Source organism: Orbicella faveolata, unplaced genomic scaffold (assembly GCF_042242905.1).
Source record: "Orbicella faveolata isolate gen_17 unplaced genomic scaffold, um_ofav_v1 contig_3, whole genome shotgun sequence".
Lineage (NCBI taxonomy): Eukaryota > Metazoa > Cnidaria > Anthozoa > Scleractinia > Merulinidae > Orbicella > Orbicella faveolata.
In genome coordinates, this window is record NW_028301558.1 from 8232008 (window position 1) to 8246416 (window position 14409).

General features: G+C 37.7%; 2 protein-coding genes across 4 annotated transcripts in view; both read left to right on the forward strand.

The window, feature by feature from the left end:
• Positions 1 to 34: 34 nt before the first annotated feature.
• LOC149106241 (H/ACA ribonucleoprotein complex subunit 3-like) lies at positions 35 to 1973 on the forward strand. The gene is made up of 3 exons (XM_089297826.1): positions 35 to 180; positions 325 to 367; positions 1333 to 1973. Exons 1-3 carry the CDS (start codon positions 127 to 129, stop codon positions 1428 to 1430), a joined length of 195 nt encoding a protein of 64 aa, XP_089153952.1. The 5' UTR covers positions 35 to 126; the 3' UTR covers positions 1431 to 1973.
• A 791-nt stretch (positions 1974 to 2764) lies between these two features.
• Positions 2765 to 14409, forward strand: part of LOC110062600 (ankyrin repeat and SAM domain-containing protein 6-like) — a 28615-nt gene continuing 16970 nt past the window's right edge. The window contains exons 1-8 of one of the 3 annotated variants that reach the window (XM_020769542.2): positions 2765 to 3914; positions 6731 to 6775; positions 9323 to 9382; positions 9692 to 9836; positions 10977 to 11074; positions 11513 to 11578; positions 12079 to 12172; positions 12977 to 13004. In XM_020769542.2, coding sequence (XP_020625201.2) covers positions 3212 to 3914; positions 6731 to 6775; positions 9323 to 9382; positions 9692 to 9836; positions 10977 to 11074; positions 11513 to 11578; positions 12079 to 12172; positions 12977 to 13004 — 1239 coding nt within the window. In that variant the 5' untranslated portion in view covers positions 2765 to 3211. The remainder of the gene's footprint in view (positions 3915 to 6730; positions 6776 to 9322; positions 9383 to 9691; positions 9837 to 10976; positions 11075 to 11512; positions 11579 to 12078; positions 12173 to 12976; positions 13005 to 14409) is intronic. The other 2 variants (XM_020769532.2, XM_020769551.2) reach the window with 2 other exon arrangements.

Below are 14409 nucleotides of genomic sequence, written 5' to 3' on the forward strand. Positions count from 1 at the left end.
AATATTTATTTAAAGGTTTAGCAAAAAAAACAATTGGTAACTTGCCTCGTTATGATGGGAGACGTTCGAGTTGCTTTTGCGATTCGATCAGATTGTGTGTGTCCATAGTTGCTCCTTTTAGCGAAAATGCACCTTATGTACTACCTAAACAACGAAGGAAAGCGTATTTACACGCTGAAGGTAAGCTAAGAATCAAATTAACGTTTAGGTTTGGTTGTGAAGGACTTGCTGTTGTTTTCAATATCGTTTTCAGTTTTTCTCTGATCCCACGTGCAAGAAGGATCCTCCATTAATTTTAGCGTACATTTTCTCTCGGTTTTGCAGAAAACTGATCCTTTAGGCGAACCAACAAAGTCTGCTCATCCAGGTACTGTTGTGATTCTTTTGTTGGTCAAATCTTTAGATCAAAATTTGAAATACGGGGGGCCCTGCAAATGCTAAACTTTTTTCCTAGGATCAAACATGTTGTCACTCGTAATAATATGGGCTTGTGCTTACTTGTAAGTTTATAAGGCTTACATGCATTGAAATGTTTGGAACATCTTTTCTTCACTGGTTCATAAGCTGATCTAAATGCTATGCTCACAGGTCAAACAGTGCTTGGGAGCTTATGGCAGATGGATTTTGACCATAAACTATTTACTATCATGCGCTATGGTTTCCTGAGCAAACAAATAGTTTGAATTGAGTCTGTTGAGATTCTACATCATGATAGTTGGTTATTTCGTGTTGTAATAACCATGCACTTGCACAGCCATTCATGGTAGTTTACTTTGTGAGCTGTTACCGCCAGAATCAATGGGTTCATTCCATGGTTAACATGGGCAAACTCATGAAATCTGAAACAATTTTTCATGAAATACGTCAGGCAAAAAATAGACTTTAAATCTTTAAATCTTTAAAGCTTTAAAGCTTACTTAAAAAAAAGTGGATGAACACAAAGACTGACTAACCTAGAATGACATAAATCTCTCACCAAAAACCTAAATAGTCCGTAAAAATCCCATGACACCCCGCGAGCCTCTCCATTTTGTCATCAGAAAAATACTGGTAATTTCTGACTAATTTCTCCCTAAATCATCAGAAATTACATGTTTTACTGTTTGACAAAAATGAATATGATTGGCCATCTGGTCAGGATTTGGAAAAATGTGCCTTCGCCTCTCTAACATTTACCCTTTGCCATATCCAGAAATCCTAAATTTGATATACAGTATTTATGGTATTTGAATTTTGATTCCAGAAAATGTGGTGAGCTTTCTCCAAATTTTGTTTGTCTGTTTATTTTCTTAGTAATATGCTAGATGCTGACATAATGTCCTCTTTTTCTAGCTCGCTTTTCTCCAGATGACAAGTACTCACGGCACAGAGTGACACTGAAGAGGAGGTTTGGTATCTTGCCTACTCAGCAACCCAAACCTGTTTATTGATGGGAGACGAACTTGATCTTATTATCCATGGGAAATGTATAGTCTGTAATATATGTATAAACTACCTGAAACAGTTCACCAAGATACTTTCTGTACATTTCTGTTGTCAATGCGGATGTCGCTGCTTTAAAATTCTAGGACATGAGACCAGTGCGATGAGTTCATCTGAAGATCTATCATCATCAACACAACATATTTGTTGTCATTGTTATCTCTAACCGAATAAGGTATTGATGGCAAGAGAAGTTTATTTTTAGCAATAACTCTTTCAACTGCAATGAACAAGTTGTGTGAGTCGGGTGACTTTTAGTGTTCTTGTAATACATAAGAAGATTTTTGTGCAACAGGAAGTGTTTGATGCACAAATCAGGGAGATCTAAGAAATTCTACATTCCTTCAGTCTACTGAAACCTTCAACTGGAACTTTCATGATAATATAGACCTGTGTGACTGACTGTTTTACTTAACAAATCTGTAATCTATGCCGAGAAATTGATGCTACAACCTTTGTTGTTGTTAAATAAAACATCAGAACCTTATGGATATACCTTTACCTTGTGGATGTACTTTAACCTTGGGTGTTGACTAAAAGAAGCTTTATTTGGATACTTGTTTGAATTTGTTGTTCCTGTCAGTTAACCAAACATGTTAATCAGGCCCACATCAAAGTTGCTTCACGACAGCAGTAAAAGGACACTGAAATTTATTATTAGGATAGTCTATTCCAGAGTTTCCTACAAACTGGACTAATTTTCAGAATCTTTCATATTTTGTTGTCTGTTTTCCTCTCTTCCCAATTTATTGACATAATTATAATTACAATATAATTATTGTTATTAGACTATGAAATTCATCCCATATTTTGCTACAGGTATATAAAAAATAAATAATAATTAAGTAAATTTGAATGTTTACAAATAATTTCTGTATTTTCCTGGGAAATTAAAATATCAGGCAGTGTCTTTTTTTTCTTGTAGACAACTGGATAGTCTCTTAGACAATCACTTCCTCCAAAAGGCCCAGAACAAAAAAAGCAATTTTATCACACTCCATTTGATTCTATATTCCAACCACCTTAATTTGAAGGTGGATCAAATAAGGTAGTTGTATAGAATTATCTTAAATTTACTGTTGTTTACATTTGCTACATTTGAAATCCCTCTCCTGCGTAGAGCCCCTGCAGTCAAGGGTTATGCTATTTTTTCATTCAAAGGTTATAATCACAATGCCTTTCAGCATGTTTCGTCTTTGGTTGTAATTGTGAACTCCACGGAAATGATTAGGGTACAATTATTAGGAAATACATAATTAATTATTTTTCTGTTTTGAACAGAAAGACGAAAATTAATTTGACCTTGTTTGGGATCTTCAAGAAGTGCAGTTAAGTTTTTTTTTGGACGAAATTCCGTGAATTTCATTGCGAGACGAACAATCGAGAACAGGAAGTTGATTGGCGTGACGAAACGGATGTTAGTAGCAATACCGCTTCAATGACGTCATCGTACTATGCAGACTCTGTACACACACTTTGTTGCGATTTGATTTGATTTACAGTACTTGTGGTTTTACTGTCCGCCACAGAAACGTGAAAGTGATAGTCTGCAAAATGTTTTGATAATGCGTTCTACGTTTTGCAAGCAATTTTCTGCTGGATAGAACTTTGATAGATGAGCTTTATGTGCGAAGCTGGGAGTTGTGAAACATGTTCGTCATGATTTCACGTTACTACTGCTCAATCAGCTGCTTTTCGGCTCGAAACACGAGAGACAATTATTCGAAAGATGGATCCCCAAATCAGTAGACTGTTACTGAGTGCTGAACAGGGAAACTTGTCTATGGTTTCAGCGCTCTTAGACAAAGGTATCCATGTCGATTCGACTGACGAAGAGGGAGTAAATGCACTCCACTCCTCGTCAGCAAACGGCAATGAAAACGTTGTGCGTTTGTTGTTGTCACGAGGTGCGAGTTTGAACGCTACAACAATCTACGGTTGGACGGCCCTGATGCTGGCCGCTTATTACGGACATTTCATGGTCTGTTGGATTTTAATTCAACACAAAGCAGATATACAGGTTAAAAACGAACTCCGTTCAACAGCTCTGGACTGTGCGGCTCGGAGCGGTCATGTACAGATCGCCGCTCTCTTGATCGAGTCTCTGCAGGTGGATTACAGCAGTCCAGAAGCATGTCTCAATACTCCGCTAATGAACGCGGCTCAACATGGCCACGAGGCGGCCTTAAAATTGTTCCTTGAAAAGGGGGCAGATGTTAATTATAGAGACGAAAAAACGGGATGGACGGCGCTGATGTTAGCAGCCTTAAATGGCCACATGACAGCAGTGCAAATTCTGGTAGAGTTTGGCGCGGACACGAACACTCTCAACTACATCGATCAAACTGCGTTCGAGATTGCTGCTACTCGGCAAAAGACCGAAGTACAAGGATTTCTCGATGAAAGAACTACTGCGAGACCGCAAATTAAAGGTAAAATCGTTTTAAGTGTTTTAATTCGTTTAATTTGGTTCCCGCACAACATTCTTTGTAATCATAGCTGTAATTCAGTGAATGGGCATTGTGTCAAACAAAACATGGCATAAGTGAGAGTGAAATAAAAGCAATAACAGCATGGCTCATTGAGCTTATTTATGCCTCAAACAATGGCCAATCACTCCCAGTGAGGGACTTTTTCAGGCTGTTCTGTGTTTGAAGTCAGTCTTGCATGTGGACTGTTTGTTACACCATCTCGGGTAATCATTTAAGGTTAATTGGTGGCCATGTATATATGCTCTGATAACCATGAACAATCAATCTCAAATCGAGGCTGTACATATTTATCATGTTTTTTAATACTATACTTTGTACTCTGGAGTTTTGTTTTCAGTTGGCATTGAAGCATATATCAAATCATAAATGTATCACGTATAGGAAGTTATGTGGAAAAACCCACTCAATGTATCTCCTGGGGTGCGAATTAATGGCTTACATAACTTTGAAGACTTGTTGGGTGGCAAGTGTCTTTGATTCTTCCAGTCGAAGTTCTTCTTAGGCAAAATGCCTGGGAGATTGAATTTTGCCATGATATTGTTTTGTGTAAGCCAATTAAATTGAAATGTTTGCCATTCACTTGTATATCTAATAACTTTGCTGCCAAAAATGCCAGAGGTCAATTTGTGACGTGTGTATGTGTGGGTAGCTTTTAGCCGCTGACTACAGGATTAGTTACTCAAAGAGTGTGTGTGTGTGTTCCAGGTTTATTTCCAAGAAACAATTTGGCAGAGTTTTAACCTGGGTATGGTGTGTAGTTGCAAGTAGAAATTCTCAGGGTACGTGTCCAGTCTTGCCAAGATAGATTGATTATGAATGCTGTAACAATGTCAATGAATACAAATCAATAGTGTGGTGTTTTCTGGCATTGTTTTGCTGAAGTAATCAAAGAGTGCTTGTTATTTAAACAGAAACTAGAGAGCGTGTGCGAGTTCTCTGAACACAATTTTTCACAGCAAATGGAATGAGATTCTTTCTGTTGCCAAGCCCTGCTAGTTTGCTGGTTCCCTTCTGTGTAACGAGAGGTACTGTGCAGGTTAAATGTCTTTCCTAGGAAAGGTGCGAAAAAAAAATTGGGGGGCTTTCCCTCCAAGTAAGCCATGAGTAACTGTGATGTGCAAGCCTGAAAGTCATTCTCATCAGCTAGCCCCCACCCCCAGCACCCGCCCAAAAAAATATTTCAATTATTACAGTACTTCTGTAGATTTGAAAAAATTTTCACAAGAAATTTCACAAGAATTTTATAAATAAATTTCAGTCGCCCAACAGGCAAGTGAAGGAAGGACAGATTGTAGGAATTGGCTAGCTCGACTACTAAAGCCTGGCTCGCACTTGTGAGATAAGCACAAGAGAAAGAAACATTCTCCTTTTCTTATGTCTGCACTTGTGCTATTTCACCTGTGTTTAAATGCTTATTTCATAAGTGGGAACTGGCGTGAAATAAGTACAAGCACAAGTGGGATAATTTATAACCAGTCGCCTTCAAGACTTAAGCTCTCAAGCTGACCCTGTGAAGGAAAATTGAATTTGAAGTTATCCAAATTTCAGTTAAAACACATGTTTCGCGTTAGTTAAAAAAAACACAATGACACACACTTTAAGCAGTCTTGCAAGGTTTGACATTAACTTCCTCGAGAATGCTTGAGAATTTAATTGTGGGGTCAGTTAGAGAAATGAACTTGAGTGAATTGTTTTAAATAGTATTCCAAAAGGTACTGTGCAATGAGTAGATTTTTATTAAAATAATAATTTTTGCACTTATTGCTTGGACTTTGATTGGAATCCGTCTTGATGTGCTTATCTCAAAGATGCGAACCAGAAAATACACTAGCCTGAGGCCATCAGACACAACTTTCTTTGCATGCTGCTTGGAAGGAAATACTGTGATTAAGGTCAAGACTGCAATCAGAGCCATCAGAACCAGAATCCAAAGTATGGTGCTCAAATAACCTGAAGAAGTCAAATAAAATGCTGGGTCAATGAGGCCAAGTTTGAAATGAACTCCTGGGGTATTAAATTGAGAAAATGTAGTTTTAAAGTTTTGGCCATATTTCCAAGCTTGTTCAGAGGCTATGACTATATAATGCTGTTTTTCTTTTTGACTAAAATAATTGACCAGAATGTGATTTATTTTACGAACAGTCAACATACCAGTTGATAACTATACAAGACTAGTACGGAATACCTATAACTTATTAACCAAGTGTGAGGGCCATACTGGAAGAATATCGGCCCAAGGTCTTTAACAGTATGGACCAAGAGCAGTAAGGTCTACATACAAAAATGTCAAGGGCGATATACTCCCAGTACATTTCCCAATTCCCCAACAAGCTTGGTTAATAAGAGATTTATTACACAACTAAAAATTCTTTGGAAAACTGCTCCAATAACAAACTGAAAAAGCATTGCAAACTTTAAGCATGCAATTATTCCAATTAGGAGCCGACTTAAGGTGCACACGCACATACACCATTGAACTAAACAGAGGGGAAGAGAGTCTGAGAAGAAAGAAAAGGAATATTTCATAGGAAAGCAAGTTCTTTCAGAAACATAAGCCATAAAACTACTAGAAAATCTTCAAGAGAGATTGTGTGGGATCATTAAGGACAGTGCTCAGTTTAATACTTGGAGAATATTGGACTGGTAATGGAGTAATCTGATCAGTTGATTTTAGTTATTGACCCTGTGAACTAACCCAGTCAACTTGTAAAAACATTGTGTTCATTTGTTTTATTTTTGATGGTTGTAATTTGTAGGTCAGATGTTTATTAGACCAAGTATCATTGAAGCTGCAAGAAGTGGTATGTACTTTTGTTTAACCTTAATCAGCATTTTTTGAAAGAATAGGCAAGGGCTTGACCTAAACTTTTGTTACCAGTGGACTTATGGCTAGTAAAATGGTAGTTCTCACTAGCCAAAGAGCTCTTTCTACTAGCCATAAAAAATTTTCTCCTAAAACAGCGACAAAAACACACCATATCGTATTTTGTAAATTTCGGCATAATCCAGTGTGTTTTCCGCGTAATTGACACATTTTTCCACATTTTACCCCAAAACTTTCCACATAATTTTTTCTTTCCAGCACCCTGTCAGATAGCAAGAATTTATCTTTTGCCGTTGACAAAGAAATTTGCCTCCATAATTTTGGTAGTTAACATGCCTAGTAACTAAGGGAATTTTAGAAGCCAAAACTGAAAATCCAGTGGTATTTGGTGAGTTGACCATCGCCAGGGTCAAGCCCTGAATAGGGGTTATCATTATTGCCTATACCGGTAGTTTGTAAAAAAATGTAAATGATGTTTTATTTATTGAAGAAACTTGGCAATGAATTCTGTTAAGAGCTGCAATACTGACTGATGATGTTACACTCCTGTGTGCACTGTACGTGAATGGCTAACTTAAAATAGCTTTTGCTTGGGCCAGAATAAAGTGGCCATAATAACAAGGCGACCATATTAACAGGTGGCTGTAAGGCAGGGTTCAACTGTTTTCATTTGGTTTGAATGGTAGTTACTGTATCTGATTCTTGAGAATTTGAGGTGTTTATCTATAAGGGCAAATGCTAATACTTTCTTATATCTTTTAGGTAATTCCACCAAAGTAGAACTCGCAATAGATTTTCTTTCAAAGTTTACCAGTTGGCTGCTTCAAGAGAACTTAAAATTTGAAATAAAAAAGGGGGTCCCCGTATTCGTTTAGGAGCAGGTCTGGAGGACCTTCAATAAACCTCGTAATTCCTGAAATTATTAGACTATGAGTAGTCCCTCTTTCGCTTAGTCCGTCGCGTGTTATGCAAAAGAAAACTGCGAGACAAAAATGGTCATGCGAAATCCTGGGGGTGAGGAGTGCGCGAAAGGAGGGACTATCACCTAAGCCAGGGAGTTTGACCTTTCACAGCCGAGTGATTTTTTGGTGTAGGATTTCTTATGTTGACGTCCTCTTATTATCGCCTGTTGTCAATAACCCCAGGAGATATCCTGAATAAAATTGCTCTACTCTTCAAGTGGCAAGGCAAAAACATGCCGTGAAAGGTATATGTTCATGCAGTGTTCGTTCAGCGAAACTGCAAAAGAAGTTTTAAAAAGAGGATGCAGAAGAAGGCATCTTGCAACGATGTTTGCTGCGTCTGTAGGTGTAAATCTAAAAGTTATTGCAAAAATTTCAAATGCGGAGTTTCAACTGACAATTTACATTAAGTGTTTGACATAGGAGATCATCCAGCTGCGGTGAAATGTTTGCTGATAGCAGCACAAAGTTTCAGGTGAATGTCCAGTTGCAAATGAAAGTCCAGTTCAATCTTTCAAATGGACAGCAGAAAGGCCAAGTTCAGTGAATTCTTATTCACTGAATTGTTCTTGCATGATGCTGTTGAGCAGTTAAATCACTAACACGCCCACATTCGGGTTCAAGGCAGAATAGCTTTGCCAGACAAAAAACATGATAAATTAGATCTTTCCCAAGCCTGTTGGCAGAATTGCAACATCTCGGCTTGGAGAGTGTGTTCCAACGCTTAGCTTTGCTCCAGTTCCAGAGCTTTCTATTGTCGGAAAGTGGGATAAACAACAATTCATTCCTGCAAGACGTCACACATATCTCAAATTGTCAATGCTCCTAACATAAGCCAATCATATTTTTGCATTGTGAGAGCAATGCATAATTCAAAGTCCCTGGCTTAGGCAGTAGTCCCTCCTTTCACACACTCCTCGCCCCCAGGATTTCACACAGCAATTTTTTTCTCACAATTTTCTTTCACATCACACATGACGGACTAAGCAAAAGAGGGACTACTTGTATTCTATGAAATTATCCGCTTTGACAAACGTTTATATTTGAACCATTCACCTTACGCTTTAAGAGAGCAGAAAAATAGGAAGAACTTAAGGGAGAAATACAACAATGGATTTATTGCATCAATGTTAAGGAACAATTTGATGTATGTTTCATTATAACTTTAGGCACTCATATTTAGTCGACAGGGATACAATATTTCAAGCACGCAGTGTTCTGGGGCTGCATATTATCTTTTGCGGGTGCTAGCTATGCTCTCATGTTCCGTGATAATTTTTTACTCTGCAATAGAAATTGGTCCATACTCACTGTATAGAAAGAAGGTGATCTCTGCATTCAAACTAAAATAAAAAATTGTTAGGTCCTGGTACTCGTTTCCAAGGAAAAAATGATGAATTGTCTCTTGCAAGCCAAGCTTTTTTAAAAAAGCCACCATTTTGTTTATGTTTTGTATGTGCACGCTAATGACGCGAAAATCGTGCGCCGTAGAGATGCGCAATGTAATTCTGAGGAATGACCTTAATTGGAAAGTCATTGTTGGTTTTTGTTACTTACAACAGGTAACTTAGCATCTGTTAAAGATTTACTGGACCTTGGTGAAGTTGACATCAATGCCAGAGGTAAGAGATTATTCACAAAAAATATATTACAATAATGAGTGTTACAAAACCATTTATGGCCAATCACAAAGGGCACAAACAGACCAGTTAACCAGTAGTAACCTGAAGCAAACACTTTCAGCCAATGCAAAGAGCAGGAAACATGTACAAACAGGTTTTTGTCTTCTGATGGTTTTACTTCTGATTAGATGAAAAATTAAAGTGGTGCAAGTTTTTTTTTTTAGCCAATCACTATGTACACTGTCAGTGCACTAATGCAAAACCAAAGCAAATCTGAATTTTTATTTATGTCTCCTTGATTTACTGTAGATGAAGATGGTGCAACACCATTGATGTACGCTGCTATGGGTGGACACTACACAATAGTGCAGTTACTGATACAACATGGTGCAGATGTCAACAAGCACGACAAGGGCAGTGGCTGGACAGCACTGATGCAAGCAACTTACTACAGGTAAGAATATGATATCCAGCCATTTCAGGGTCTACAGGTGCTCACCATTTGTCAGAATAAACCAGTTGGGATGACAGTTGAATAATGGAAGTAATATATCAAACACAAAAGACCGTGTTTGACCACATTTCCAAACACCGAGAAGAGAGTCGAAAACATGATGCGCAGCGGAGTATTTTTGATGAACTTCAAGGTGTTTGGAAGTGTGGTCAAACACTGTCTTGAGTGTTTGATATATCTTCTCAATCGAAACTAAAACTAAGGAGAAAACAGAGAAATAAAATAATATTATTGTAAAAATCTTTGCTAATTAAGATCAGATATCCAAACACTGTCACGGTCATGATTTTCGTTGTTTAAACTTGATGAATAATTATTATAAAATGAGTTTGAGAAGGGCTTTTCCAAAATGAGCAAACCAATCGAACAAGATGGCACTTACCATTTGCAATTTCAATTTTCTGTAATAATTATTGTCTTTGGCTGATATGGGACTGCAAACTGAACATTTAGCAAATGATAAGGAAATTTCCGCTGTTCCCTTCTGAATGAAAAAAAGAGGACTACTTCAGGAGGTAGTCTATAATTTCCCATTGGATTTTCTGGAAAATTGCTGTAAGGTGTTCCATCTGACTTTTAATTGAAATTTCTGGTTTTTGTTTTTACTAAATGGTAAGCACCCCAGTTCTCATTTTAATGTGAAAGGTGCAGCTGAAATACCTGCGTACTGACCTGCCAAACCTGACATCCATGATGACTTAAGTGTTGTACTTACTTGAAAAGGCACTGCCCTTGAATAAATGCCATGCTCAGAAAAACAATGCTGCACTCAGTTGAAATACACTATGCAGTTACTTTATACTGACATACAAAAAAATGACACTGGCATTTTAATTGGAGGTTTGTTGTTGCTCTCATTGATTCATAATTTCTTTAAATAGGTCGAATCATTGTCAAGATTCTTAATTCCTTTTACATGTAAATAAGCACTGCCCTTGAGTAAGTGCTGCCCTCGAATCAATACAAATAAATGTAATCATGACTTATTGTTTTCTCAAGTAAATATGGTATGTATGACTTAAGATTAAAGTTTAGTTTGACTTCAATGACAGTGTCATTTTCCCTTCTGAATCCTTTTAGGCATAAAGCTGTTGCTAAGTTGCTGATTGACTCAGGAGCTAACGTCAACATCCAAGAAAAAAATGGTTGCACAGCCTTTGATGTGGCCAGCATTATAGGTGAACCTGATTTACCAATCACACTTGCTTCAGCATTTTCACAAAGTGCTGATTAAGAAGTAGGCAGCTTTACTGAGAGAGAAGGCGGCTGATTTTGCCATCTTTTTCCTATCTAGAGAATCAGACAAACAGCCCAGCAGAGTAATGGGCCAAGATCATGAATGAGATGATTTTCACCAACAACAGACTACTTTTGATCACCGTATTACTTGTTTATTACTTCTTGTGCCAAGTTTTTTGAGATGTGGACTCCTGTAGTCTTACAGGTTTTTCACTTCCTTCACATGACTGTAAAAATGGATTAAACTATAGTACTGAATGAGGTTGATAGTTGAAAAGGGAACAGAATTGCAAGAGAGATGTTTCCCTATATTGGGTGTGTTTGTTGGAAAGCTGGATTGTTAAAATTTTAATACTGTTATTATATTTTCCTTTTAGGTGATACAGAGATCCTACGTCTCTTAGCTTCGGTCAGCATGCACGTTCCAGCCACTCCTAAGAGTTGTGAGTATCTTACAGCCTTTCTGCAATCACTAGACAGTACAAAAGAGGGTTCTGAAGGGAGAGGGGGTATAAATCTCATCTCCCAGCCCAAATTTTATTTTGGCCCAAATCATATTTCCATTTTTTTATGTGATTCCCAGTCCCAGTCACCCAATCCATTTTTCCCAGTGAAAAATAGGCCAATCCCAGTTCGCATTTTCTCACTTCGTCTCTCCTAGATTGTCATTGTAGTTTGAGTGGAATGGTGCCCAAATGAGCAAAGTAACAGAACATAAAGAGAGGGTGGGATGCTATAGCAAAAGAATACCTAAAGATATTTGTTTACTAACTTGTTAGAAAAACAGCAAAATGGTTAAATATAGCAATACATAGGCTGAGATTGGGAAAGAATGAGACAAACCTTGAAAACTAGTAGGCTAATAAAATTTACCAAATTCACCAGCCCTGCTCAATGATGTTTCGATGTTTATTGCTAAATATGTTTTTCTTTATGAATACAGATTATAGTTCTTCAAGTTTTCAAGATAGAAAAGGAAAGGCTGATTTTAAGAGTTCCATAAGTGACTTAAAGAAAGATTTTTCAAAACTAGATAGGTAAGAAACTTGAATATAGTTTCCTAATTTTAGTACTGATAAGTGAACCGAAGCACTTTGGTACAAAACATTGTGAAAATTAAAATGATCTTTCTTATAAGAACAGGAGACTACCCAGTGGCGGATCCAGACCTTGAGCTAGGGGGGGGGGGTGGGGGGGGGGTTGTTTTTGCTTGCCCTGCCGGTTTTTCTTTCTTCTGCGATTCATTTTTACTCAAAATGAGGGGGGGCGGGCCCCCCATCCCCCTCCCCTAGATCTGCCACTGCTACCTACACTGTAGTTAGGTTGTGTCTAAAGATGTACTTTTTTGAGGCTGCCGCACACTAGCCGATTTTTTGTGGGCCGACAAAAAATATTCATTTGTCGGCTAGTGTGCGGGGAATTCAGGCAAGTCTGCAACAAGATTGATCAGGGCTTGTTGGGCGATATCTGCCAGTGCTAACCAATTAGGAAATGGCATGAAAGTCTTGTCAGTGGAATAGATGCCATCCTGATTTTGGGTGGCTCGGCCCCAAGCCTCAATGTGGTTAGTAGCGACAAAAAATCGGCTGATGTTTGGCAAGCTGATGGCCTGACAAGTTTTAACCCAATTTGACCCCAACAAAAAATCTGCAGTTCTACGACAAAAAATCAGGTAGTGTGAAACAGAAAAAAAGAAAACTTATTGCAAATAGTTGCATTTATGAATGCCTCTACAATATAGGACATTAGCAAGTCTTAATTAATTTCCGCTGTTTAATGTCTTGAATTTCTCTTTCATTGTTATTTTACATGTACCAACTAAAATACTTTTTCTTTTGTAGTGATCTTATAACAGACACTGGAAGGAAGGTATCCATTAGTGATTTTAAGATTATTCTCTTATTAATCTCTAAATGCTCAGTTATATAAGTTAGTTCATTTATGCCAAAGTAGTGAGTGAGCATATGAGTTGTTGCAAGTTGTAGACTAGTCTTGTGGTCCATCTTAACAAACAAGTTAATAAATAACTAAATAAATAAATAAATAAATAATACAGAGTCCGAAATTGCGACCAGCTGGTCGCCAATGTGTCTAAAAATTTGGCATTGGTGACCAGAATTTCAAAGCCAGTCGCCTACTGGTGACTAACTTTTAGCGTCGTGGCAATGTTTTCAACCACGGCTCAAGGAATTAAATCAACAAATAATTGAGATAAAAAAATAAAGGTATGATTGTCATTAAATGACTTTCAAAAACATTGTAATCCGCGCACTGAAATCGAAATTTAGCGACCACCATGTTTTCATTGGTTTCATCTTACAGCCATAACCGTGGGCGCAGTGTGTAAACACGTGCTTTCCTTTTGCAATTGAATATTCAATGAACCATCATGTTTCCTGGCACTCTTCAAACTTTCCAAAATGCTTTGCAGTCTGGCGATCAAGAAAACGCAAAAAACTTCATTCAAGACTTGGACATAGATATAGCTTGTCTGTAGAAATAAACATATAATAATGTTTAAATACAAAGCGTGTCTTCGCGTTAACTTTTTAAATTCTTCCAAACCTGTCTTGAGCTGCTTGAAGTGGGCTACCTTATTAAGTCCAATCTTACATCAGGCAATAATATATCTGTATACATACCGGTAACTCTAAAATGAAGAGAATCAGAATGCCAAATGATCAAAATTTCATTTCTTTGTAAATTTTCAACAAACGAAGTTAATATCAACATCAGGAAACTGGTACGAACAATTTTGTTCTGAAGTGGCCTGGAATGAGCAATATGACTGCTTGTCCATGCGTGTTTTATTGAGGCTTCGTTCGCTTCGTACTGGTAAGTGTGTCAAAAGGAAGTGGCTTCTTGTTAAGTCTCCAAACTAAAAGGGCTCTCTATTTAACAAAAGCTCCTTTTCAACGTAATCTACATGCTAATTCAGGGTCTGAAATTGCGCTTTCCTGGTCACCAATGCGACTAAAAATTTTGCACTGGCGACCAGAATTTTACAACTGGTCGCCAGTGGGCGATTAACTATTTCATGCCACGGTAATTGCACAAACAAGAACTTTGATTTTAGCCAAATCGATTAAAATAAAATTCAAAGCCGCCCACCAATTGGTCACTTCCTTTTTACCTTGCCGCTGCTTTTGAAGTATAAAACCGATTTTTCTGTTATCATAAATCTACCTCGACGTTTTACAGCTACGATCAGTGCGAAGCTTCGCCACCATGTTTTTTCAGCGGTTTCCCATAACATATGTGTTGCGGGAGCAAA